The sequence below is a fragment of the Alexandromys fortis genome, unplaced genomic scaffold (genome assembly GCF_014885135.2).
Source record: "Alexandromys fortis isolate MF-2015 unplaced genomic scaffold, M_Fortis_MF-2015_v1.1 scaffold_22, whole genome shotgun sequence".
Taxonomy (NCBI): domain Eukaryota; kingdom Metazoa; phylum Chordata; class Mammalia; order Rodentia; family Cricetidae; genus Alexandromys; species Alexandromys fortis.
In genome coordinates, this window is record NW_026067900.1 from 4,248,650 (window position 1) to 4,274,708 (window position 26,059).

General features: G+C 46.1%; 1 protein-coding gene across 3 annotated transcripts in view; it reads left to right on the plus strand.

Moving 5' to 3' along the window:
• Myo1e (myosin IE) overlaps positions 1-26,059 on the plus strand; it is a 188,605-nt gene that overhangs the window by 93,121 nt on the left and 69,425 nt on the right. For all 3 annotated transcript variants that reach the window (XM_050125645.1, XM_050125638.1, XM_050125653.1), the window contains exons 4-7: positions 3,270-3,364; positions 19,147-19,234; positions 22,514-22,603; positions 24,331-24,462. In XM_050125645.1, coding sequence (XP_049981602.1) covers positions 3,270-3,364; positions 19,147-19,234; positions 22,514-22,603; positions 24,331-24,462 — 405 coding nt within the window. The remainder of the gene's footprint in view (positions 1-3,269; positions 3,365-19,146; positions 19,235-22,513; positions 22,604-24,330; positions 24,463-26,059) is intronic.

The following is a 26,059-nucleotide window of genomic DNA, read 5'->3' on the forward strand; positions in this document are numbered from 1 at the left end:
TCTCTCTCTCTCTCTCTCTCTCTCTCTCTCTCTCTCTCTCTCTCTCTCTCTCTCTCTCTCTCTCTCTCTCTCTCTCTCTCTCTCTCTCTCACACACACACACACACACACACGCACACACACTTAGAAAAAGAGTCAGCCAGGCAGTGGTGGCACACTGTAGGAGGCAAAGGCAGGGGAATCTCTGCGAGTTCGAGACCAGCCTGGTCTTCAGAGACCTAGGACAGCCAGGGCTTTACAGTAAAATCCTGTCTCGAAAAACAAAACCAAAAAGGAAAATCAGTCATAGGTAAAAATCAATGAGATGCTGGGAACTTTGAGAATTAGAACCCTTGAAGCTTTGGCTCTGGCTTGAAAATGCATCTTGCATTACTTCGTTTACTAAAGTGGCTGCTCTCTGTCCACACCCACTCCACAGTCACTTCATCTGTGGGTTAGAAGTGTAACCAGCAATCCTTCCCAACGTGTCTCATTCTGCAGCTCATCCCACCGCTCAGCCCTAGACTCTGCATCTTCTTCCTTCCTTTCTTCAGAGCAGAAACACAAGAGCCATTATTAATCCCAGCCCTGGAAGCCAAACAAAAGCACACATAAATCCAATTGAAGTGGAAGGCATTCACCCGGAGCTAGTGCGCACCCCATTGTTGCCGGATAAACGCTGCTGGTAGCTGGAGCTCAAGGAGGCTGCCACGGGAGATCTTTGATAATACCGCCTTTATCAGGGGCCGGCACAAGGACAACACTGTCAGCCGAGGTCCGCGCCCTGCCCTGGCACTCCAGTCCACAATCCTAGGGCAGCTGGCATGGAGCTGGCCTGACACCCCCACCCCCACCAGTAACAGCAAGGCTCCAACATGAAGAGCTGAGATACACACACACACACACACACACACACACACACACACGTGGACACACTCAAGCACAGACCTGTGTCTTTCGAGTTCTCTGGAGAGTCACTGTGTGCCAACCCTCTTCTATGCTGTTTATCTTTTTAAGAGTTCTCTGTATAGAAATGTTATAGTTTAAAGGAAAAAAATCTTTATTTTCATTGCTCTTGGTAACACTGTTATACAAATAGTTTTTACTGAGTGTTAGGCACGGTGTGTGCTTGCAACAATGCTAGACCCGTCCATGTGAGAACTGTATCACTTTATCTACCCTGTTTCACAGAGGAGGGAACAGCTGCACAGGGGAGCAGTACCACAATCTACGGAGCCTGGAGTTAAACTCACATCGTAATGGCTTTGGGGGTCTCGATTGAGAGATAGGACATCAGAGGAGGTGGCTACTCAGTACTCCCGTAGGCACCGAGGTCGGAGGCTGGGTGAAAATGCGGATGGGAAGGAAACCAGCAGAGAGCATCGGGCTTCAGAGATGGGGCTGAGGCCGAGTGCTGGATTCCACCCCCAACACTGAATAAACCTGGCCTGGTACAGTGTAGTTCAAAGTCACCCTCAGCCACATAGGGAGATGGAGGCAAGCCTGAGATCCATGAGATCCTGTCTGGGGATGGGAGGAGTGTAAGTGACCCTCAAGAGCCAAGGGTATAGCTTCCATTAAACAGCTTAGGAACCTTAATGGGAAAGGCTTGTGTCTTAGTCAGGGTTACTATTGCTATATATTGTATGATGAACACCGTGACCAAAAGCAAGTTGGGGGGGAAAGGGTTATTTGGCTTACACTTCCACATTATAACCCATCACTGAAGGAAGTCAGGACAATAACTCAAACAGACTTGGAATCTGAAGGCAGGAGCTGATGTCTGCAGAGGCCATGGAGGAGTGAGTGCTGCTTTCTGGCTTGCTCCCCGCTGGCTTACTCAGCCTGCTTTCCTATAAAACCTAGGAACTACCAGCCCAGGAGTGACCCCACCCACAATGGACTGGGCCCTCCCACTTCAGTCACTAATAAAGAAAATGCCCTACAGGCTTGCACCCACCCCAGCCTATGGAGGCATTTTCTCAACTGGGCTCCCTCCTCTCAGGCACCTCTCACCTGGGTCAGGCTGATGTAAACTAGCCAGCACAGATTGTCTCTCGTTTCCCTCCACTGGGCAGCGTTCTCGCCACTCCCCCTCCTTCCAGTCTGCACCCTCTGTTCTTCCAGACAACGTTCTGCTTGTCTGTTTTCCCAGAGGTTACACATCGTTCTGATTCATTCATCTGTAGAGAAGAAGCCCATCTAAAACCATGTCTGCGGTCCCAGCTGGCCTCCCCTGTCACCATGAAGGCATGCTTAACATACACCTTGAGCCCTGTTAGGAGTTCTGCATTCCCGAGAAGAGCCTCCGGCTCTTACTAGGTGGCTCCCTATGGGTAAGGGACACTGGGTCTGGGACACACGAGTACTTTGCTTATATACAGTGTTCTCTCACCCTCTCCCCTCCAACCCCCTTTGCCACTGAGGTCTTTAGAGCTTGGCAGTATGCAGCGGTTTCTCAGGCAGCACCCTTTTCTTCAAGTCCATCCCTGTGTAAGAAAATTTAAGGATGGTTTAAGCAAATTATTCCTTATGTTTTTGTGTGGATTTATCTTCTAAAATTGCCGTCCTCCTCATCTTCTCCCTCTCCTTGTGAGACCCTCGGAGACCTGGGTCCTCTGGAAGAGTAGCCAGCACTCTTAACCACTGAGTCATCTCTCCAGTCTCTAATTTTAAATCTGTACGTAACTAAAGACCCTTTAACACACCCAGGAGACTCTCTTATTGTAGTGTGTCACCTCCAGCCCTCCCCTTGAGAAAGGAAACAAACTAGCCAAACCAGTTCCTCCCTGTGAGGAACCACACCTCTTGCCACTTTCTTGTGGAAAACGTACAAGTTTTTCTCCTTCTCCATAGAAATACCCCTCAGTCCCCAGTGAGATCCAAGGATAGCAACTTGCCTCACAGAGAAGAAAAATACTGTCGGCGTTTAGAATTCTGGTCAAAGCAAGACCCAGGGACTTAGCAGATCCTTTTCTAAGCATTGCCAAAGGTCTCCAGAATTGGAAGCAGAATGTCCTTGCAGAGGCTTGCCTGGGTGGAAGGGTGGTGTACCTGGTCGTGTCTGAGGGCTGAGTCACAGGCATGCCTCTGGAGGAGTCCTTCCAAACCCCACCTTCGCTTCCCCAGAGTGTAATAGGCCATAACCTAGGATATTCTCATGAATCACGGAGTCTCGAAACCTTTGCCTGTAAACACCGAACGCTGGAGCTGTGTGCCATGGCGTCACTGATCAGTCCACACAAAGAAACTCACTGTGGTTTGGTTTTGGTTTCTGTTTTGCTCTTCTAGGCGCAGTATGAGAACCCGCCTCATATCTATGCCCTCGCCGACAGTATGTACAGAAACATGATCATTGACAGAGAGAACCAGTGTGTCATCATCAGGTAGGAGAAAGACCCAGGGCAGCGAGCCTCTGGCTGTCACGGCAGCCCTGGTGTGCGAGGGCCCTCCACATGACTGAGGAGCCAGCAGGTGCTGCTTGATTTATGTTGTAGTTGTCCCTTGTCCCATGCCAGATCATGAACACTTTCAGGGGAGGAGCTCATGAGGCCCCACCTCTCAGTTAATGGTTGTGGGGGGGGAAGGGAGGCATTTTCTTCAATGGTGTAGCCCCTGGCAAGTTGCTATGTTCCTGCCAATCTATAACTAATGGAACTTGCCCAGTCACTGAAAAGAAAAGAAATAATGAATGAATGAATGAATGAATGAATGAATGAAAAATGAATAAATGATGTGAAAATACAAGGGGAACTGACTGGGGTTAGGAGTAACATTAGCAGAGTGAGAGTGTGTGTTGGCTGGTTTGTACCAATTCACAAACTTGAGTCACCTAGGAAGAGGGAATTTCAATGGAGAAATTGTCTCTGCTAAACCCGTCTGCAGGCAGGTCTGGAAGCATCTTCTTAGTTGGTAATGGATGTGGGAGGGCCCAGCCCACTGAGGGGGGGAGGGCCCAGCCCACTGAGGGGGGTACCGCCCCTGAGCAGGTGCCCAAGAAAGCAAGCTGAAGCCAGGCAGTGGTGGCACACACCTTCAGCTCCAGCACTTGGGAGGCAGAGGCAGGTGGATCTCTGTGGGTTCGAGGCCAGCCTGGTCTACCGAGTGAGTTCCAGGACAGGCTCCAAGGCTACACACTGTCTGGGGCGGGTGGGGAGCTGAGCAAGCCACTAGCTGTGTCCCTCCTCCAGGGGCTCTGCTTCAGTTCCTATCTCCGTGTTCCTGCCCCAGCTGTACAGTGTTTTGGTGCAGTAACAGAAAGCCTATGAGGACAGAGATGAAGGTGAATATGATCCAAATATGTGTAGCCAGAGCTACACAGAGAAACCCTGTCTTGAAAAACAAAAACAAAAACCAGAGCTTTCTGCTTCTATGAGGTTGCTGTTAGCCCTCAGTTGTTCAAGGCATTGAGACTTTAGACTTTAGGGTGCATGGTGACAGGCAGGTTGTTCAAGATAAATGACATCATCCTTGTGCGTCTGGGCGACAGTCACATGGATTTCCCTGTGCCTGTAAGTTGGAGACCCTTTCCATCTAAGCAGGACAGTTGTGAATCACGGTAGCATCTGCTGTGAGTCCTTCCCTGAGAAATGAAGTGGTTCAGGTCTGAGCGTGTGTGTGCGTGTGTGTGTGCGTGTGTGTGTGCGCGCGCGCGCTCGTGCATGCATTTGTGCATGTGTGTGCGTGTGTACATGTGCGTGTTTGCATCGAAGTTTTTAGGCTATTAGTAGCAAATGCCAGCTTAGATCTTTTCACTTTCACAAGCCATGTAACCCGAACTGTCCCCAAATGGTGGCTGGCTTTGACTGCTTTAAAATTCGTTCGCTGTCGTGAACACTTTCTGTGTTAGAAAATGAAGCATCCACATTCCTGTCACTTAAAAGTTAATGGTTTTGTGAGGCGGCAGTGGCGTGCGCCTTTGATCGCAGCACTCGGGACAGAGGCACGAATCTCAATGAGTTTCAGACCAGCCTGGTCTTAAAGCTAGTTCTAGGATAGCTAGGACTGTTACACAGAGAAACCCTAACTCGAAAAACCAAAAAAATAAAACAAAATTTAAAAAATAGTAATTTTGTTCAAAAACTTAACTTACACGTTTGTATTCATCCTTCTTGTGTATGTCTGAGTTTTAAAATGTATTTTATTTTTTTTGAGACAGTTTCATGTAGTCCAGCCTGACTTCAGACTCAATATGTGGTCAGGGCTAACATAGAACTTCTGATCCTCCTGCCTCCACCTCCCAGTGCTGGCTGGCATTACACCGGGTTTTGAAATGCTGGGGTTGAAACCCACACGCATGCCAGGCAAACCCTCCAGCCGAGCCGCACCCCAGCCCGTGAAATGTTTTTGAAAGAGCTACTCGTGATGGCATTCACAAACATACACAAAACTAGACATAATGTAGTATGTTCCCACATATCCCTCCTGTCTGTTTGGTTGTCAGTATGTGGACAATCCTTATTTACCTTTTCCTCTCAGCCCCTTTGCTTATCTAAACAAATCCTAGAGAGCAAACCTTTTCGTTTGTCAATAGTTAGTATATAACTTTAACAGAAAATTGTGGGGGGGGGTGTTGCATACATAGAGGTCAGAGGACAATTTGTGAGAGTCAGTTCTCTCCTTCCACTGTGTGGGTGCTGGTGCTGGAATTCAGGTCATCAAGGTTGGCAGCACCTGTCATCTTGACCCACTGAGGCACCTCTTCTTTTTTTTTTTTTCCCCAGGGAGGGTTCTAGAGATGGAATTCAGGCCCTTGTTGCAAGTATTTTACTGATTGATCCCTTTTCCCAGCTCAAGATAATCCTTACCACACCTTAAAAATAAATCCTTTCTGGTGCTTGGCACGTCCAAGACTTTAGGTCTGGCTCCCAACGTTGCACAAATGAAAAAAGGAATTCTCTTAGTATTTGATCTGCTCCACACTCCAGTGCCGGGACTGAGTTACACACTTTTTTCAGCAGCTGGCTTGTTTGCATTAGAAGCCAAACAGAGCCCACACATCATCGCCCCTGGTTGCTATGTCTCTCGAGTCTCCTAGTCGCTGAGCCGTCTCCTTCATTCTGTTTTCCTTGGCATTCACTGTGATGACGCGATGCCTACCTACCGCCATCTCATTATTTCCTGTTCTCACAGTTGCTTGTCTCCTTACTGTGACAACACCCCTGACAATAGCCATTTACCGTTGTCATTTGGAGATCATTTTCATTGTGACCGCACTAGTCATCTGTCTGTTTTTATCTGGGCGTTTACTATGGCTCACACTCTGCGGGTACAGTCCATCGTGCGGGTACAGTCAAGAACACGTGGAGGCTATCCACACCGCGTCTGCAGAAGGGGAAGAGGGAGACAAATTCTGGTGTTCAGCATGGTTTCTCCTTTTCATTCAGTCCAAGACCCCAGCCCTTGATGCACCCACATTCAGGGTGGGTCTTCCTGCCTCAATTAGCCCAGTCTAGAGCCTTCTTCGCAGGCACGGCCAGAGTTTGTTTCCCAACTGATTCCAGGTCCCATCAAGTGGACAGTTGATGTAACATGCCTGCATGTGGAAATTGATAGCACGTCTCGAAGCATGGCCAGATGCAGATTCAATGTTTGCAAAGACATCTGCTCTGCCGTGAACTTCATTCCTGTTGGTCTCTCTCTCTATGCGATGTCCGGAATGTCAAGAGGCCCACGTGTTTTCGATTCTCATTTTCACGACCATTGCTTAATTAAAGTTATTTTCTCATTCACTTATTCCTTTCCTTTGTTATAGCTGAACTTTTTTATTTCATCTTAAAATATAATCTTTATGGGGAAACTAGATAAAGTGCCTACTCATTGTCGTTTCTCCTCACTTTTCAAAGTAATGAGTTGTTGCCCTGGCAACCTCTGAAGGTAGCCTGTATTTATTTTCAGTATCACTTCTAACTAGTGAATTTAAAATAGCTCCCCTGTTTACACTGCAGTTATTCCTTTGGTGTCTCAGATAATCTCCCTTCTCCCTTGTCATGGCCTCCATGTCCTCTGACATATCTCAAGTCCTCTTGGATCATTTCTTTGTTGTTGCAAATGGTCCAGGTTCATCTTGTTTGTGTCCTCCTGAGGCCCGGAACTGGCCCTTTCTCCAAGGGGTCCTTGTTTCGTGGACTGGGACAGGATGTTTAGACACCACTGTGCTGGGTACCAGTTGTCAGCGCTTCTGGTCTCCACAGTGGACAATGCCAAGGGATTTGAGTTTTTAAGAAAACAGTGAGGCATGAGTTCATCCTGCCATCTCTAGCTTATCTTTTAGACTACAGAGAGTAGTCTGCTTTCATTTATTATTGCTATTATTATTATTTTGTGTGTATGAGTATTTTGTCCGAATGTATGTTTGTGTTCTGTGTGTGCAGATTGTAGAGTTTTAAAAATCTCTGATTTTTATATTTATAACTTGTATCTGTCCTACTAAAAAATCTTAGCCTTTGGTGACATAAACATAATTATTTGCTTTATACTGTGTGCATTATATGTGTGTATGAATATATATATACATACATGCACATATGTATTTAAAATAAATAATACCAATATTATTATAACACCAACAAAATAATACAAATTAATAGCAATACTGAATTCACTTTAAAATTTCTTTTTGTTCTTTTGGTCAGTGTATCCAATATTTACATTCAAAATATTAGGTAAATATAAATTATATAAATGTAAGTAAAGAGTTCCTTGTTTTTATTTTATGTATATGAATATTTTGCCTGAATGTATGTGAAGCCAGAAGAGCACATTGGATCCCCTGGGACTGGAGCTATAGACAGTTGTGGGAGACCATATGGGTTCTGGGAACAGACACTGGGTCCTCTGCAAGAGCAGCCAGCACACCTAACTGCTGAGCCATCTCTCCAGCCCCCAAATATTGTATTTTAAAAGTCAGCTAATTTAATATTTTTCTATGTTAAATTCATGTGTCAAGGTGTTCTACCAATACGGTTATTTACACTCTTAATTTTCGGGGTTCAAAGTTGTAAATATTACTATCGTTGACTTGTTTTTTTTTTTGTTTGTTTGTTTTTTTGGTTTTTTGAGGAAGGGTCTTTCTGAGTAGCCTATGCTGGTCCCAATCTCCCAGTCCCCCTGCCTCCGCTCCTGAGTGCTGGGATTACAGCTGCACGCTATCACACCTGACTTAAGATCTGAGAATTTGGTTTCTTCCCACCCTCTAAAACACTTACATGGTACAAAAGGAAAAAGTAAAGCAAGACAACAGAAGCATTTTGAGGTAAATGCAAGTCCCCGGGGCTTCAGGATGAAGAGAGACTCAATGACATTTTACCCATGTGTCTGGAGGAAAAATAAAATCATTGTATTGCACATCTCTGCGACCATTATCCCAGCCAGAGAACTAGCGATCCTTCATCCTCCAGGGTGTCTGAAGCCCCGCAGCCAGTGCTCAGTCTCTCAGCTGTCAACAGCGTGCTCTTTCCTGGTGGTTTATGCAAATTGAGGGAAGATCGTTGCATTTTTTATGAAGCCTGAATTTGCTTTTGTGTCGCCACAGTTCCCCTATGCCCAGCTTTTCTTTATCCCTCCCCCCACCACCACCACCATGACATTGGCTTTCGGGTTCATTTTGCTTCTACTGACTGCTGGCCACGTGGCCTTGCATGTGTCAAGCATGCTTCTCCCCCTGTGTTCTGCCTCCAGAGCCCCATGCCATAGACCCCATCAGTTCTACTAGGGGTATCTTCTAGGTTTGTGTGACTGGTTCCTCGTGCTCTTGCTGCATTCACTCCTTCAAGTGATTCTTCCAGAAGTCTCAAGTTCGATGCAGATGGTAGATGAGGTGCAGGCTAAACCGTTTCAGGCGGTGCACAGAGAAGGATTTTGCCTGAGTAACAGGAAATGCTTTTGTATGACAGCATTTTGAAGTCACTGGAGGGGGGGGGGGGATGTTTCCTTCACTGCATTTAATGAGAGAGTTCGGTATGAGTTTTCTGGTTCCTGCCTTCCTTCTCCTTTCTCGTGTTGCCCCTCTTCTGGGTGTTTCCTGGGAAGGAAGGGTTTGTTACTCAAGAGCTTGCAACTGCACCAGTTCCTGCTTCTTCCTTACTTCTGCCATCTTGATTCACATACATGCTCCAGCCTAGAACCAGAAACCGTTTCCAAGACCTATCTTTGCAGCCATTCAGACGAGATATACTTCTAATTTAGGCGATGGTGGAACAGGGAGGCAAAACTAAGGTTAAGGATCCCGGCCCCTGACAAGACAGCCCTCCCTTCTGTCTGGCCGGAGTCAGGTCTCAAGTTATCAGGTCCAAACATTCATAGGAACCACTCTTTGGGGCTGGAGACATAAGTTAAGAATATTGACAACTCTTCCGGAGGACCTGGGTTCAATTCTCAGTATCCACGTGGCATCTCACACCTGTATGTTACTCCAGGTCCAGGGGATCTGACACCCTCACCCAGACATACATACAGACAAAACACCAATGCACATAAAATAAAAAATAGATTCACTTATAAAAAAGAACCACTCTTGGTGCCTATGATTACAGCTTGATTATAGCGAAGAATACAAAACACGGCTGCACGAAAGAGTCAGCAAATGAGGTGGCAGAGGTCCAGGTGGGGGGGGGGGCTCCAGTCACGGGAGGTGTACACACTCTTCAACCTGGCAGGCTCACCAGCTCCCTGAACCTCAGCGGCTCACGGAGCTCCTCTCTTGGCCTTCAGTTTTTTCTCCTGATAGTGAGCTGATGGAGCTGACAACTTCTAAGATTCCTTGGCTTCAAAATTCTTTATTCCAAGTCAGGCATGCTAAGCTAGCAGCTTCTCAGTTGACCAGCCCCCCTCCCCACCCCCCCACCCCCGTTCTGATCTTGATGAAGTAAGGATACACCCGGACCGTTCTGCATCCTCTTTGCTTTGTTGTCCCTGGGTTTGTGTGGGGCCCGAGCTCTGACATCATTCCTTTTTTATTTCCCTGTGGTCTTTTTCTACACTGTAACCACATGGCTTTTGTACAGTAGCATATAATTAGCCGGCTGGGTGGTGGATTCCTCTGTAGATGGCAGGCTGGGTAGCCTTCAGGTAAGGTAATGTCCTGAAGCTATCTGCACAGGGTCAGGAAATCCCAAAAGGTCATTCACAGAGATAATAATACCCTTTCTTAGTGGAGAGAAGATGAGCTCTTTAGGGATCCACAGGCCTAGAACTGGGATGGGGAACTGAGCTGAGCTGGCATGGCAGCTGCGTGACATTCAATAAACCCGAGAAGGGACACAGGGACCAGCAAGCTAGTGTGGGCTCCAGGCAGCTCCAGGCAGGTTCACGTCACTGAGAGTCGTGAGCAACTGAAGGTCACCCTCAAGCCTGGCCACCAAGCAGCCCATTCATTATCCGTTCTCCAGAATCCATGTCTGGATCTGTGTGTTAGAACGTATCTGGGGTGGGTTTTTTTTTTTCCATATGTCAGAGACAGTTATGCAAACCTTTTAGGTCTACTCTGGTGTGGTTTGAAGTGGGAAGAAGAACCAGGAAGTTTCTGGTGCATTTCCTATCACTGGTGTGTCACCAGACAAGCTCTTGGCAATATGTCCACACGCGGTTCCGAAGCCCCTGCCCCCTAGCCTCTGTGCGGACATATTAGACCTCAGAGAAGATTTCTGTGGCGCCTTTACTGCTGACAAGAACAAACACGAATTCCTGTCGTTTTGGGCCTCCCGAGCTTGTGCGACCTTGGCATATTTCAGAACCGAGATACCGCACGCTTTGTTAGAGTTCGTTAGAGTTTCATTTTTCAAAAATATTTTTGAAGTATTTGCTTCCTGCAGAGTAGGGTGTCTGTCTTGAATGAATCCATTAACATCTGGCCAGGTTTCCGTATTTGTCTGCCTATTTGTTTATTTGTCCGACATAAGGCATCATGTAGACATGAGGTCTCACATAGCCCAGCCTGGCTCTGAACCTACTGTGAAGCCTAGGATGTTGACCTTGAACTCCTGATGCGCAGCCTCTACCTCCTGAGTGCTTAGATTACAGGCAAGTGCCCTCATTGAGCCTGATTTACATGGTGCTGGCACCAAAGCCAGGGCACTGTGCATTTTGGGAAACTTTCTGTCACCTCAGTTATAGACCTGGCAACCCCTGTTTTAAACTTGTTTGGTGTCCTTGTCAGAGGTGGAGGGGAGTGCATGCATCCATGCGGTGTACAGAGGACAGCTGTCAGGAATCAGGTCCCTCCTTCCACCACGTGGGTCCCCAGGGATCAAACGCAGGTCTTCAGGATTGGCAGCAGGTGCCTCTACCCCACTAAGCCATTTCACCAGCCGTCCTGCTCCCTGCCTTTAAAAAAAACTCGTAAAGATAGAGCAGGCTTGGTGGCACTTGCCTGTAATTCCAGCCCCCCAGAGGCAGAGGCAGGCAGCTCTTTGTGACAGCCCAGCCTGGTCTGCGTAGCTAGTTCCAGGTCAGGCTGGGCTACCTAATGAGATCCTGTTTCCAAAACAAATCGAGGAATTACCGAAGACATATTCTGAAGGGATTTGCAGATGGGCTGACTATGAGCAGTAGAGGAGGAGTACCAGCTGCCAGTACTGGACCCGGGGTTGTCGACCTACCTGCTTGAAAAGACATTTCGTCTTTGGCTTCCCTAACCCTCGCAGTGCTAAAGAGAAAACAGCAGCGAGAATGCCTCTCGTATGTGGCTGTGTCTGCTCCGCTCTTGGCTCCAGCACCATTGAACGCTTCGTCTCCTGGATTCTCAAGCTGCCTTCCTGTCTTTGATGTGCTTCAAGAGCCTTTTATTAGCATCACGGGGACCCTTTGCACGGCTCCCCTGGGTTTCTGATGGCCCACGCAATGTCTTGTTTATTCCGGCAACCTCAGCCTTTGAGGCTCACTGTCTCTGATGCGCCCTGCCAGCCTTTGTGGAGTGAAAGAGGAGAGACCCTCATCTAGGCAGCACCCCCAGTGTACCTTTTAGCGCTTATGGTCCTGAAGATTCCTTGAGTTGAGGAAGGCTGGCAACTTAGCATTATCTCAGTCACACTGACGTCTCTTTTACATGTATGTAAATGCACATGTGTTCCTATAAATATGTCGGCTGGAGGGCAACCTCGAGCGTCATTCCTCAGGCGCTGTCCCCCTTGCCTTTTTGAGACAAGATCTTTCACTGGTCTGGAACTCAACAAGTAGGCTAGACTGGCTGGCCCGTGAGCCTGTTTCTACCTCCCTCCCCAGCCCTGGAATGTGGCACGTGCCACTAAGCCCAGCTTTTTAGTTTTGTCTTATGATTTTTTTTTTTCTGTAGGCTCTAGGGCTGGAATTCAGGTCCTCATGCTTGCAAGGCACACACTTTATTAACTGAGTCATCTTCTCAGCCCTAACGATACAGTTTTTAATCTTCTCGGCAACGTGGCCAACTAGTAATTATGTCCGTCTTTGACAGCTCAGGAAACTGGGTGTTAGGTAAAGAAACATGTGAAGTGTCTTGTATTTGGAGTGTGGCCACGCTGTGATCCAAGCCTGTAGGCGGGGACTGCTTGTTCGTTTCCGGCCACCCAGACCCGAAATGATCACACAGAAACTCTATTAATTACAATACTGTTTAGCCAATAGCTTAAGCAAATTTCTAGCTAGCTCTTACATCTTAAATTAACCCATTTCTATTATTTTGTATTTCACCATGATGTTCGTGGTTTACCGGTAAGGTTCCTGGGGCGTCTGTCTCCTTCAAAGGCTACATGGCATCTCTCTGACTCCGCCTACTCTCTGTGTGCATCTGTGTTTGGATTTTCTGCCTGGCTTTCCTCTGTTAAGCCATTGGCCGAAAGTAGCTTCTTTATTAACCGATGGCAATAAAACATTTTCATAGCATACAGAGGGCAATCCCACATCACAAGCCAGGGCCACCTGCCCCCAGGAGTCCACCTTTCTCTGCTACTGTGAACTAGCCTGTGTTAGTTTAGCTGGTATATAACTGTTGCAGCCCAGCATGACTTGAAAAGATCCCTGGGATGACACTGGGCATGGACTCTGTTTTGCTCTGTTTCAGGTGCCTGACTTATGCAAGCCTTAGTTGCTGCATTTAAAATTGGAGACTGCTGGGAGCTGGAAAGATGGCTCAGCAAATAAAAAGTACTGGCAGCTCTTACAGAGGACCCAAGTTCAAGACCCAGAACCCACATGACAGCTCACTGTAACTCCAGTTCCAGGGACTCTAACAACCTCTTCTGGCCTCTTAGGGCACCAGGCACACACATGGTACATACATATATTCCAATACTCATAAAAGAAAATAAAAACAAATTTTAACAAAAAAAAAACTGAAAGCAGGGGCTGGAAAGTTAGACGAATGTAAGAAAGGTTAATAAAGAATTAAATATCCCTCTAAGCTGTTCAAGAATGGTTTGGAATATCCTCTAGCAACATCAAAGGGAATTTTATATATAGCAAGGAGCCAACTTTGGATTTAAATCATCTTCAGACTAAACATCAGGTCTTTCCTGTTTATTGGGCTGATCAAGGTGAGCCTTGCCACAGAGCTGCTTTCTGAGCAGAGCTGACGGTGCTGAGTGCCCAATAGCATTAATTCCACAGGTGGTTGGGACTGGGGAGAAGTAGCAGCTGTCGTCTTAGAGACGCTTTGCTCGGCATGCTACCGTGTTTTCCCGCACTGTCTGCTCAGGATACAGTCGGGCTATACTTCAGTATTTTAATGCAACAGAACATATTTGAGGGTTGATATTTTAGTGTGATTTCAGGTTCTGGGCGAGGATCCTCCCCTCCTTGGCCCCAGACTGAGATGTCAGTCTCAGGCCCCTTGGGCTTTCGGGAAAGGAGTCTGAATGGAGTCGTTGGGGAGGGCTGTTCAGAACCTTCTTTGATGTGGTTTCCCATTCTTGCAAAGTTGTCTATGAAGGCTGCTATGTGCTCCATCTGGGCCTAAGATAGTATTTCTGGCAGATTTGCTTAAATGGGTGCATAGCAATAGGGACTCAAGAGCCGTTAACATTTGACCATGCTGAGGAGGTGGCTCAGTGGGTAAAAGGCCTGTGGAGCAAAAAGGGACACGAGTTTGAGTCCCCAACACCCACATAAAGAGATGCGGATGGCCATACACATCTGTAATCTTAACAATGGGCATGGAGATCAGGCAGACCCATGGAGCTCAGTGACCCTCTCAATTCAATGAGATCGCTTTTAGTGAGAGACTAAGAACAAGGAGGAACTAGCAGAGGAAGACACCTGATGTCAACTTCTGCCTTCCATTTGCACACACGTATCTGTAGAAACACACACATATGTGTATACACACACACACATGTACAGCGTACACACACATCCTTCTTGGCTAACTTTTCCTATCTCAATGAGAAATAAATATTTGCCATTTGGTTTTAGAAACGTTTTTCTAATACATACTCCACAAGCCCCCAAAACCCCTCTTCCCCTCATCTCACTGTTGTCAATACAACTTCCGTGCTTTGAGGCCTCAGGCAGAAGCTGGAGAAGTGGCTCAGTAGTCAAGAGCACGTGCCCGGCTCCCAGTCAGTTCCCAGGACCCTACATCAAGTGGCTCAGGGTGTCTGATGCCCTCTGCTGGTCTCCACAGCACCGGTACACATGTGGTACCCACACACAAATAAAAATAAAAATATGTTATTTTAAATCTGTGTTTTTAAAAAAGATTCCTCAGGAGGCCATCAACTCATCTTAGACTAGAGCCACGGCCCTTCTCATCGCATCCACAAGAAGAGGGGCTTCTAACCCTGCGTGCTGGGAACGAAGTAGTTGCAGGGTTGCTGTTCCTTACCTTTCCTGAAACCCAAACAGATGCAAATGCACCTCGTTTGCATTCATCCAGTTAGCTGCAAGGAAACAGCACCCCTGGAGAAACTGTACCTACTCCAGGATGGAGCTTCCAGTAGTCAAGATGTCTGAGTCTGCAACACCTAGGAGTGCTTGATGGGGGAGGGCACAGCCCATTGTGGGTGTGGCCACCCTGGGCTGGCGGTCCTAGGCTCTTTAAGAAAGCAGACTGAGCAAATCATGGGTCAGCACGGCCTTTGCTCCTGACTCCAGGCTCCTGCCCTGCTTGAGTTCCTGTCCTGACTTCCTCCAGTAATGAACAATGATGTGGAAGGTATAAGCCAAATACACCCTTTCCTCCCCACGGTGCTTTTGGTCATGATGTTTCACCATAGTAATAGCAACCCTGACTAGGACAGCATGTGCAGTGAGCACTCCCCCTACATCCCTCGCCCTTAGTTTTTGAGGCAGTCTTGCTGTATGTCACAGAGTTTGATCCTTCTGCCTCAGCCCGGGAGCTGAGATTACAGGCGCACACCATCATGCCTAGCTGAACCTGTGTCGTTTTCTGCCCTTCTTCCCTAGAAGTCAAACAAAACAATGGAATTAGGAAAGGTTGTCTGTATGTATACACAGGCAAAACCAATCGCTCTGCTTGCTGTGAGCCGCACAGCGAGTGGTTTGGGGTTTGCTGTTCAATGTCTCACGTCTTCATGGTCCCATCACTTTAGACAGCGCTTTTCCCTCCGAGCAGGCCAGTGCAATTGTGGTTATATATATTGTAAACTTCAATAATTATGGAACATTCCATTATTGTGCCATTATTCTGAGTAAATTGCCGGCTGTGATCAATAAAGTTTTTCTTTAAGTGCCTATGAACTGAAACCGAGAAACGAGCATTCAGATCAATGTTTAGCCAGAACTAATTATTTTAGATTGCCTAGAAAAGAAAATCACAGCTACTGAGAATGTGGATGTCCTGTTTTGGGAAGTGACATGCTTATCTTAATAGATGAAAAGAGTTACTTTCGCCATTATAATTCCGCTCTTTTGCTTCACGCAATGAGATACAGTGCTTGATCGGGTCTGGGACACAGAGTGTCTCTCGTCCAGCAGCCTAAGTTCATTCCCCAGGACCCACGAGGGCAAGCACTTCTCCCTCAACTCATCCTGACTTCTGAGCCCCACGTGTGCACCGTTGGCATGAGCACCCCACGTGTGCACCGTTGTCATGAGCGCCCCCACATTGCACCGTTGGCATGAGCACCCCCCACATGTGCACTGTTGCATGAGCACCCCCCACATATCATCGTTGGCATGAGCGTACCCGCCCCACTTTTAAAAACATTTTTTTAAAGATTTACTTATTATGTATACAACATTCTGCCTCCATGTATGCTGACACACCAGAAGAGGGCACCAGATCTCATTACAGATGGTTGTGACCCACCTTGTGGTTGCTGGGAATTGAACTCACGACCTGTGGAAGAACAGCCAGTCCTCTTAACCACTGAGCCATCTCAAAGACAAAGTAATTCATGTCTGGTCACACCATTAAACAAAGGCATTGCAGAAGGATAGGTAGTTAGACTTTTATGTTAGAAGTCTACTAGTTTGCTGTGTTTTTCTCTGTGGTAGTTTATTCTAAGGAATTCTGAATACAAAAATCTAAGCTTACAGAAATCTGATTAGTCATCGTGATATATAAAAAGTCGAATAGGGATGTAATGAAAATGATGAATATGCATTATCATTGTGATGTGATCCTTCCTTTTTTGTGAAAAGATGTTATTAAAAATATAAAATACACAGTTAATTTCCTATCTCATAACCAAAAAAATGTAAGTGCCAGGCAGAGTGGTAAGCTCTCCATAACCCAGGCACTGGGAGGGGGCAGGGGAAAACAGATCCCAGAAGCTCAATAGCCAGTCAGTCCATCCAATCAGTAGTAGGACAATAGAACTATAAAAACAAAATAAGAATGCAGGCGTTAAGAGAATCGCAGGGGCTTGAGAAATGGTAAAGAGTGTGTACGATTCTCGCAAGTTCAGTTCCCAGCAATCCTATTGGGTGACCCACTCTCAACTGCCTATTAGCTCCAACTTTAGTGGAATTTGATGCCCCCTTCTGGCCACCATAAACACTGCACTCGTGCACAGCCATACACAACCACACACATATAGTTAAAAATAAAATAACTTTTTTTTTTTTTAAGGAAGAAATCGCATCAGTATCAGGGCTGCATTTGTAGCTCGGTGGTACATTACTTGCCTAGCATGCATGGAGCTCGGGGTTCAATGCCCAGTGCCATGAAATTTTAAAGAGAAAAGAATTGTCTAATTGTTTGTAGACCTGCCTCTGGGGCATTTTCTTGATTGATGTGGGAGGGTCCAGGTCGTTCTAGGGCTTATAAGAAAGCAAACTGAGCAAGCCTTAGGGAGCAAGATAGTAAATAGCACTACTCTATGGTCTCTGAGTTCCTGTGTCCAGGTTCCTGTGTTGGTGTCCCTTGCTGATGACCGGCTAGAAACCAGATAAACCCCATCCTCCCGGAATTGTGTTTTGTCATGGTGTATCACAGCAACAGAGAGCAGACTAGAACCAAGGACCATTTTTTCTAGTTGTCCTGACTTTTTTTTTCCTGTATTATTTTTATACCTGTTGTAGATACATTGTTGCCATTGAGTCCTAGCTGCCTGGTCTGTACTTGTTACATAATTATCTTAATTGTTTCTGTAACATTCCACTTCCTTTTCCCAAAGTTTTTCAGTGTTTATATTGTTACAGCTTATAAAGTAAGTCATAAAATAGAGGTCTGTGAAGCCAGCTGCAGCTGGGGCAAAATCACACACACACAGCTGGCCCGGAGATAGTTGCCAGAGGGTTCCCTGCTATTCAGGTGAGGAGCCAGTGACCCTCCCAGCCTCTCCTCTGCAGGAACAACACTAACAGACAGGCTCTTGTAAGTGGTCACAGCTGCTCTGACCATGGCAGCTGGGAGGATAGCGGTCTACAACTGGCCACATTTGTTGATGTCAACTAGTGGGAGTTTCATAGGACATGAGATGCGCACCTCCAGTTTCTTGACTACTAAGGACAAGTCTGAAACTCTGAACTTAGAGCAAACTACAGTTTTCATACTGGGTCCTTTTCTAGATGTGGGTTGCTTTAACAAACTCTATTTTGGCAACACCAAGGCTTCACACAGAAAGATGAGACTTCTGAAGGAGTCGAGCGTGTTTTGAATTGAGGTCATTATGAATTCAGGGGGATTTTGAGGGAAGAATGGGGATTTTTGGAAAACAGACTATTAACAAAAGGCTATTGCTGTGCACTCAGGCCACCCAGCGGAAGCTAGCCTTTGTTTCACAGGATGTGATTAATATTGCCTCATCATTTAATTTTAGTGCTTCCAAAATAAGGAAGCTTGCATTACATCAAGGCAGAGTCTGAAGCCTCAGTGCCCATTTTTGCACATATATATGTATATATTCATATGTATAAATATTTATATATACGTTTATATATGTTTAGATGCATGCATATTTATGTATATGTAAAATATAAACAAAATAACACAGCCTGACAACAGGGTTAGAAAAGAACTCTCTGAAATTACAGCTCTCCCATTGTCACCTTTCCCTGACCAAAATCTCTGCTAATATTTTGAAAAATGGGGCTTTCTGTGCTTGAAATTGAACCTTGGGGCTCATGCATCTAGTGAAACTTACCTTTGCGCTATACCCCTAGTCCTTCACAAAACCACTTTTGGAACTCTTTTGTCTTTAATTAGAGTTAAATATGTGAGGCGAAATTGCTTCATAGCCTCCTTTCTTCCATTTACAAAAATGTGTGTGGATGTTACTTGTAATTTCTGGAAAATTCCATCCTTCTGATACTTATAGTTTCCTAATCATGCCTTCTGTGATTAGACAATTAAAAAACTCGACTAGGGATTGAAGAGATGGCCTCAGTGGTTAAGAGCACTGGCTGCTCTTTCAGAGGACATGGGTTCAATTCTCAACACCCACATGGTAGCTCACAGCTGTCTCTAACTCCAGTTCCAGAGGATCCAACACACTCACACAGACATACACACGGGTCAAACACATAAAAATGAAAATAAATAAATCATTTTAAAAAGAAAAGAAAACTCATTTGCCTGCCCTGTGCATGAAGGCAATGGTAAAGGCTCAGTCTATGCCACGCTCGCCTGAGTCAGAGGAGTGACCCACATTTCTCAACTAGCATCATGCTGGTCCCTGCCCCCACCTGATTATCGTTCTTCCTAGTTCCTCTGTGATTTATTCATTTGTTGGCGATGTGGATGAAGGAGCTGGCAGGGACCACTTCATGGTGTTTGTCTTTCTTTCCTCAGTGGGGAGAGCGGCGCTGGGAAGACAGTAGCTGCCAAGTACATCATGAGCTATGTCTCCAGAGTGTCCGGAGGAGGCCCCAAGGTCCAGGTGAGGCTGGGCTGTGGTCGGGGGCTCCATCTGTAGCCGGGAATGGTGACACACACCTCTGATCTATTCGTAGCTTTGTAAAGAAATTATTTTTATAGAGCGCAGCTTGGGTAACCAAGGTACAGGAAATGTACAAAGAAATTGTATGTTTTCAGAGTGACATGTCTAATAGATAATGAGCTCTTAGAAATTAATCAAAAGGGGCCACTGTTCAAATGGAGAATAAGAGGCATGAAAGATAGCTCAGATGAAAGGAAGTATAAGTTATTCATCGGGCATGAAAATAAGAGACATTTTATTAAAACTACAGCAGAACTGGGATCTGCTGCGGATCTAGCTCAGCCAGTAGAATGCTCACGTGGGTGTACAAAGTCCTGAACTCTGTTCCCAGCACCACACGCGTCAGGCACAAAGATGCTGGAAACAGGAAGAGCAGAAGTTCAAGGCTAGCGAGGCTAGACTAGGCTGTATGAATCTTTCTCAACAAAGCAAGAAAACAAACAAGAAACCATTATCATCGTCATTATTACCACATTGTCAGAACTCCTGTAGTTCATATAAACGTTGCTGGTTAAAAAGAAAATGTTGGGGCACAGTCACTTTTGTTACTAATAGGAGCATAAAATAGCACAGGCCAATGAGGGTGTCTCAGCAAAATCTAGGAAGGTGCAGACAGGCCCTGTCTCACACAGCAGTTCTAACATGTTGTTGTTATTGTGTTTTGAGGTAAGATTCTTACTAATTGTCAAAGACAGCCTTAAACTTCTGAAGCCCCTGCCTCTACCTCTGGGGCTATAAGAACGCATCATCCTGTCCAGGTTATTTGGTGCTGGGGATGGAAACCCAGGCTTCACTTGAGCAGCTGAGCTATAGCCCAAATCCCACTCTTGAGCTAGGCATGTAGCTCAGTGTTAAGCTTGTTGCAAGAGGACTTCCCTCACTTGCACAAGGCCCTAAGTTTCATTCCCCAACCCTGCATAAACTACATGTGGTGGCTACACGCATGTAATCCTAGCTCTAGGGAAATGGAGGCAAGCAAATGGAGGGTTCAGGGTCCTATGGTCAGGGCCAGTCTGGGCTATATGAAACCATCTTTTAAAATGTAATAAAAGGAAGCTGGGCATTGGTAGCACACGCCTTTAATCATAGCACTTGGAGAGGCAGAGGCAGGCAGATCTCTGTGAGTTCGAAGCCAACCTGGTCTACAAAGTGAGATATAGGACAACTGGAGCTATTACACAGAGAAACGCTGTATTGAAAAATATAATAATAATAATAATAATAATAATAATAATAATAATAATAATAAATGGAGGAGAGAAAGAATGCATGCCTAGCATGTCTGAATCAATTGTTCAGAATGTTTCATCCCAACATTGCAGCCAAAAAGAATAATAATAATAATAATAATAATAATAATAATAATAAATAAGGCTATATTTTTTAAAGGGAGAAGCTTCCAGATCTTTTCTTTCTATATCTCCCAAAGAGAAACTGAGTGTCATTAAGTGGTATAGCACATCTAGCCTGCAAACAAAAGATTAAAAGGAATAATAAAGATTCACACATTCCAAATTTACTTTACAAAGTAATGCAAAGTTTATATACAGCCCTGGCTTGTAAAGGAGGAGGCAGCTTAGTCTGCTATGTCTGGAACTGACCGGATAGTGGGACCACCCAGAGTTTGCCTTGGCTCTATCTAGTGACTGCCACTCCCTGTGTGGAGTGGGATGCTCCCTCCCAAACTTTGTGGCATTCTCTCTTCTGGGATGTTTAAGGGTACCATAGGAGGACATAGGCTTGACCCATAGCCAGTTTTAGTACCTTCATCTAGTCCCGTTTGCTGTAGCCTGTGACCCAGTGGCCAAGCTGCAGACGGTTAATGTTGATTTTTCTCTTCCTGTTTTCCTTTGAGGACATTGATCCAGAACTCTTGGCTTCAAATTAGTCAGTAGCTCAAGAGCACAAGCCAGGAGACTTGTTATTTCTGGAACACATTTAACCATAGCATGGGAATAATTAGATGTACAAGGAGTGAGTCACTGTCAAAAGCCCTCCCCAGTGCCGGGTCCTATCAGCTGAGAAGCCTCATGTCTGTGATGGGTTTTGCACACTTCTAAGTCTGGCGTAGGACTGGAGTGTTCACACTAAATTCTTCCCCTGTTGTTGGCCAGGAGCTGTGTCACACGATCTGATGTTGCCCCTGGCTGACCTGAGTGTGAGTCCATGCTAGAAGAAGCAGTGACGCCAGGCCTGCTTTAAGGGTGTCCGTTAACCACTGTGTGGGTCCTGAGGATCAGACCCAGGCTTGGCAGCAAGCTCCCTGTGAGCAGGGATTGCTTTGAAATGCAGTTTCCTAGGCCCTGCCCCAGACCTATTAAAGTAACCTCTGCATTTTAACAAGGTGCACTTGTGCAGATTTAGAGTTTGAGACACCACAAGATTGTGTTTCTGTGGATGTTTAGGAAGGAGAAACTGATTCCTTGCCATCTAGCTAAGTCTTGCCTCTCAGTGTGGCGAGTGGAGCACTTGGGGAAGATGCAGCGGTGAGGAGACTTCTTCCCCACTGTGATCACCAACTGTACCCAGGAGTGCAGGAGAGGGTCACGGCAAGCAGCGTGGAAAACCAGTCCCAGACTGTATGGGCTCTGGGCTCCTGGTGGCACCTCAGCTTTGGGATGCTGCTTCAAACTATTCACATAAGTAGGATCCTGCAGCCCTGCAAGAATGCATTAATAAAATATCAACGGGAGAGGCGGCTCGGGTGGCAGAGTACTTGATTAGCTGGCACAGAGCCCTGGGTTTGATCCTGAGTACTGTGTAAAATGCATGTGGTGGCACATGCCTGTAGTCTTAGCACTTGGCATGTAGAGGCAGGAGGATCTGGAGTTCAAAGTTATCTTCAGATACATATCAGGGTTGGGGCTAGCCTGAGCTACATGTCACTCTGTTTCAAACAAAACAGACAAAACAGCTGGGCATAGAAATGTACATCTTCAATCCCAGCACTCAGGAGGCAGAAGCAGATCTATCTCTGTGAGTTTAAGGCCAATCTGTCTACATAGTGAGATCCAAAGCCAACCAGGGCTTCATAGTAAAAACCTGTCTCTATAATACAAAGCAAAACCACATTGAATTCTCCAGAAACTCTCCAGGACATATGGACCGGGGCCTCTTACCTTACGATATTCAGAAAGCAGGACTTTGGGGAAAGTTGAGTTTGATATCATATGATGAGCATCCATTGTCTTCCTAACTCCCTCCTGTCCCCTGCTACAGCATGTCAAGGACATCATCCTGCAGTCTAACCCCCTCCTCGAGGCCTTTGGGAACGCCAAGACGGTGCGCAACAACAACTCCAGCCGATTCGTAAGTATCCCGATTCCAGTCGCTGGAGTACTTCCCATGTTCTGCAGACCCGGACCTGTTTGCAGAGACTTTGCTCCTCTGAGCTAGGTCTGAATGGAGCGGACACTGGGCTAAGGGAGCACCTGAGAGACCTTTCCTCCCCTCTCGTCCTCTCCCTACCCCACCTCCTGGATTTCTGAATCTGCTTTCTTTTGTATGCTCATAGAATGAAGAGCCCCCGGCCCCAGTGCCTCCTAACTGTGTCCCCAGAGCTAGGACAAGGTCCCCCTTGCAGTGCTGTGAATGCTTTCAATGTATCTGTCCAGAGTTGTTGGCAGGAGGGTATGGAAATGTGACCATTCCAAAAGGCCAAAAGGTTCTTTAGAAACCAGATACAGATGCCTGGAGATTTAGCATGCTCTTTCAACCACACAGCCTGTCTGGCACCCAGGCAGGAGCCATCTGTAAGGCTGATGGTGGGCTGGTTTCAAGACAAGCAGTGGGTGGGACTTTCAAAGAAAAACAGTTTCTTTCTCACTTTAAAAAAAGCCTTTACTTAATTTTTTTATTTAAGTATTTTTCTTTTAAGACAGTCTCTTACATAGCCCAGGCTAGCCTTAAATTTCTTATGTCATCTAGGAGACCCATCTCTGCCCCCTCCCCCATGTGCTGGAATTGCAGGTGTAGTTCACCATGCTGGCATTGGCCTTTATTCAGGAAGGAATGTCTTATTTCCTAGAGAAGTCTCCCGATGGTCTCTGGCAGTCATTGTCATTCTCCGACAGCCATCTACAAAACCCGCGTCACGCCCTTCATTGTCTGCTCTTATTCTCGCTTGTTTTATCTTTCATAGTTGGGATGTTCTATTCTGACCTTTCTAGGTAATGACAGAAGAAACACGCTGTGAATGAATTTTCCACATGACCTTTTTCCTCTAATTATCATTCTTAACATGCCTTATAAAAATAGACACTGTCAACTTTAACCCTTTAGCTACCTGCCCATACTCGCCTTCCTTAGAGAGCAGGGAAAACATCGTTATGACTTCCCTTGCCTTCTCCTGTTACAAGTTTTTTTTTATTATTATTATTCTGAGAGTATAACTCAGTTAGCCTTTAGAAAGCAAGAGCCCAGCATTTATAATCATGTAGCCCTAATAGAGAGAGAAGAAGGAAGTATAATTTTTTTTCTCTGTGTCTTCAATAATGACATTGAAGAGGGGAAATCAATCAATCTCTCTCTCTCTCTCTCTCTCTCTCTCTCTCTCTCTCTCACACACACACACACACACACACACACATGCCCAATAGTATCAAGTGATACTCTCACTAATTATTAGGAAATGTAGGTTTAAAGCCATATGCAATTTTCTGTATCTTGGTCAGGCAAGCATAATAGAGAATTTGATAATAACCAAGGTCCTATGGACTGAAGATACATTCTTCTAGAAGAACAATGTGGCAACCTGGGTACTGTGCAGGTCTCTGTCTTCAGACACAGATGGGGAGACAATGAGTGTGTTACAAGTTCTCCTTATTTAGTCTGGCCATGGGATTAATCCTGCGAATGCAGAACCGTGTGACTGGCAAGCGCCAGGGCATTGTTTGGTTTAAAGTAAGGAAGTCTAGCTCAGAGCTGGGCTAATCCAGAATGCCCTCCATTAATGAATTTCCTTGAATTATGCCCTGTATTCCAAGTCTGTGTTTTTGTTTACCAAGTACTAAAGGAAATTGCTAATTCTCTTGCAGGGAAAATACTTTGAAATCCAGTTCAGTCCAGGTGGGGAACCAGATGGTGGCAAGATCTCCAACTTCCTTCTGGAAAAGTCCAGAGTGGTGATGAGGAACCCGGGAGAGAGGAGCTTTCACATATTCTACCAGGTTTTCCTTTGCCGTTTTTCTTTCCCAGTCCTTTATTCCTTCTCCATATTACAAAACAAAGCTGGCTGGGCGGTGGTGGCGCACGCCTTTAATCCCAGCACTCGGGAGGCAGAGACAGGCGGATCTCTGTGAGTTCGAGGCCAGTCTGGCCTACAGAGCAAATTCTAGGACATGCTCCAAAGCTACACAGAGAAACACTGTCTCGAAAAAAAAAACAAAAAACAGGAAAAAACAAAACTGGAAAGGCCAGTGAGATGGCTTAGAGGATGAAGGCACCATGAGACCAAGCATGATGACCTGAGTTCAGTTCCGGGGCCCCATGTGGTGAAGAGGGGCCCTTGTTTGTCTTTGATCGCCAATGTACAGTAGCATAAGTAATAATACGATCAGATTTTTGCCTCTCAGCTCTCAGGCGGTCATCTAACAAGCCCAGAGAGATGCCCTGGGGTTTGTGCATGTGTCTAAAAGGAGCATGAGGATGTCCCCGTCCTCAAGGAGTGTTGAATTTTAATTAGGGCAACAAGGCAAATTTCCCCAAAGTTAAACAATTAGGAAATTGTTAACAAACTTCAAAAACAGAAGCGGGAGTGTTTGTTTGATGATTTCCCAAGTGGGAATTTGTGTGGGGGAAAGCTGGAGCTATGGGAAGTCAGAGACTGTCCACTAAGGAAGGAGCACCCTAAGCAGAGAGGGGAGAAGGTGTTGAGCAAGGAAGTTGGGTGATGGGAGCCAAGTGTTCAGGGGCGGATACCTCCAACAGGGTCACTATTGGATGAGAGTGTCTCCGCAGGCTTGGGATCCTCGGAGCAAGCTTAGCATGCCCCTACTGTTTCAGGCTTTGGCAACCATCCAGTTCTGTTGTTCAGTTCCAGGCCAGCACTCTTCCACAGAGCTGTATCCTCAACCCTCTTTTTACTTCTTTCATTTTGAGACAGAGTCTTACTAAGTCACTAGGCTGGCCTTGAACTGACTTGGTAGCCTGGGCAGGCCTCAAACTTGTGATCCTCCTACCTTAGCCTCTCGAGTAGCTGAGATCATAGGCATAGGCCTCTCAACCTTGCTAATCCAGCCATTTGGAAAAAATGTTCCATGTTCAAAACTGTAATGTTCGAGTTAACCTAATGATTATTTTCATATTAGGAATCTGCGGTTTGGTTTCTCTTTGGTCCGGTGGTGTTCTAGGACCTCTAGGTTAGAAAGAGATTAACTGATGAGAGAAGCTCACAGTCAATCTCTCAGTTACACAGCCATCTCCAGTGACAACCAATTCTTTTAGTGCCTCTCTACTGAAAAACTGCATAGCGAGCACAGAGAGAAATAAGGTTTCTATCCAGAACCAGGGGAAACATGTAGAAGGGACCTGGCGAGCTTAATGCTGCTCTCCAGAAAGCCTCGGGGTCCAATTTCTAAGTTCTGGGAGGAGGAAACGGGCAGGACCAAGAACAGCCTGTTGGCTTGAGCCTTGAGAAAGAATGGGGGGAGAGCAGTTTTCCAGAGCCGTAAGAGGAGAGGCTACAGAGTGTGGCTAAATCATGGTGAGGAAGCAGACGGCGTGGCTTGAGGACGCTCAAGGCAAAGTGTTCAATGAAGGCAGAGA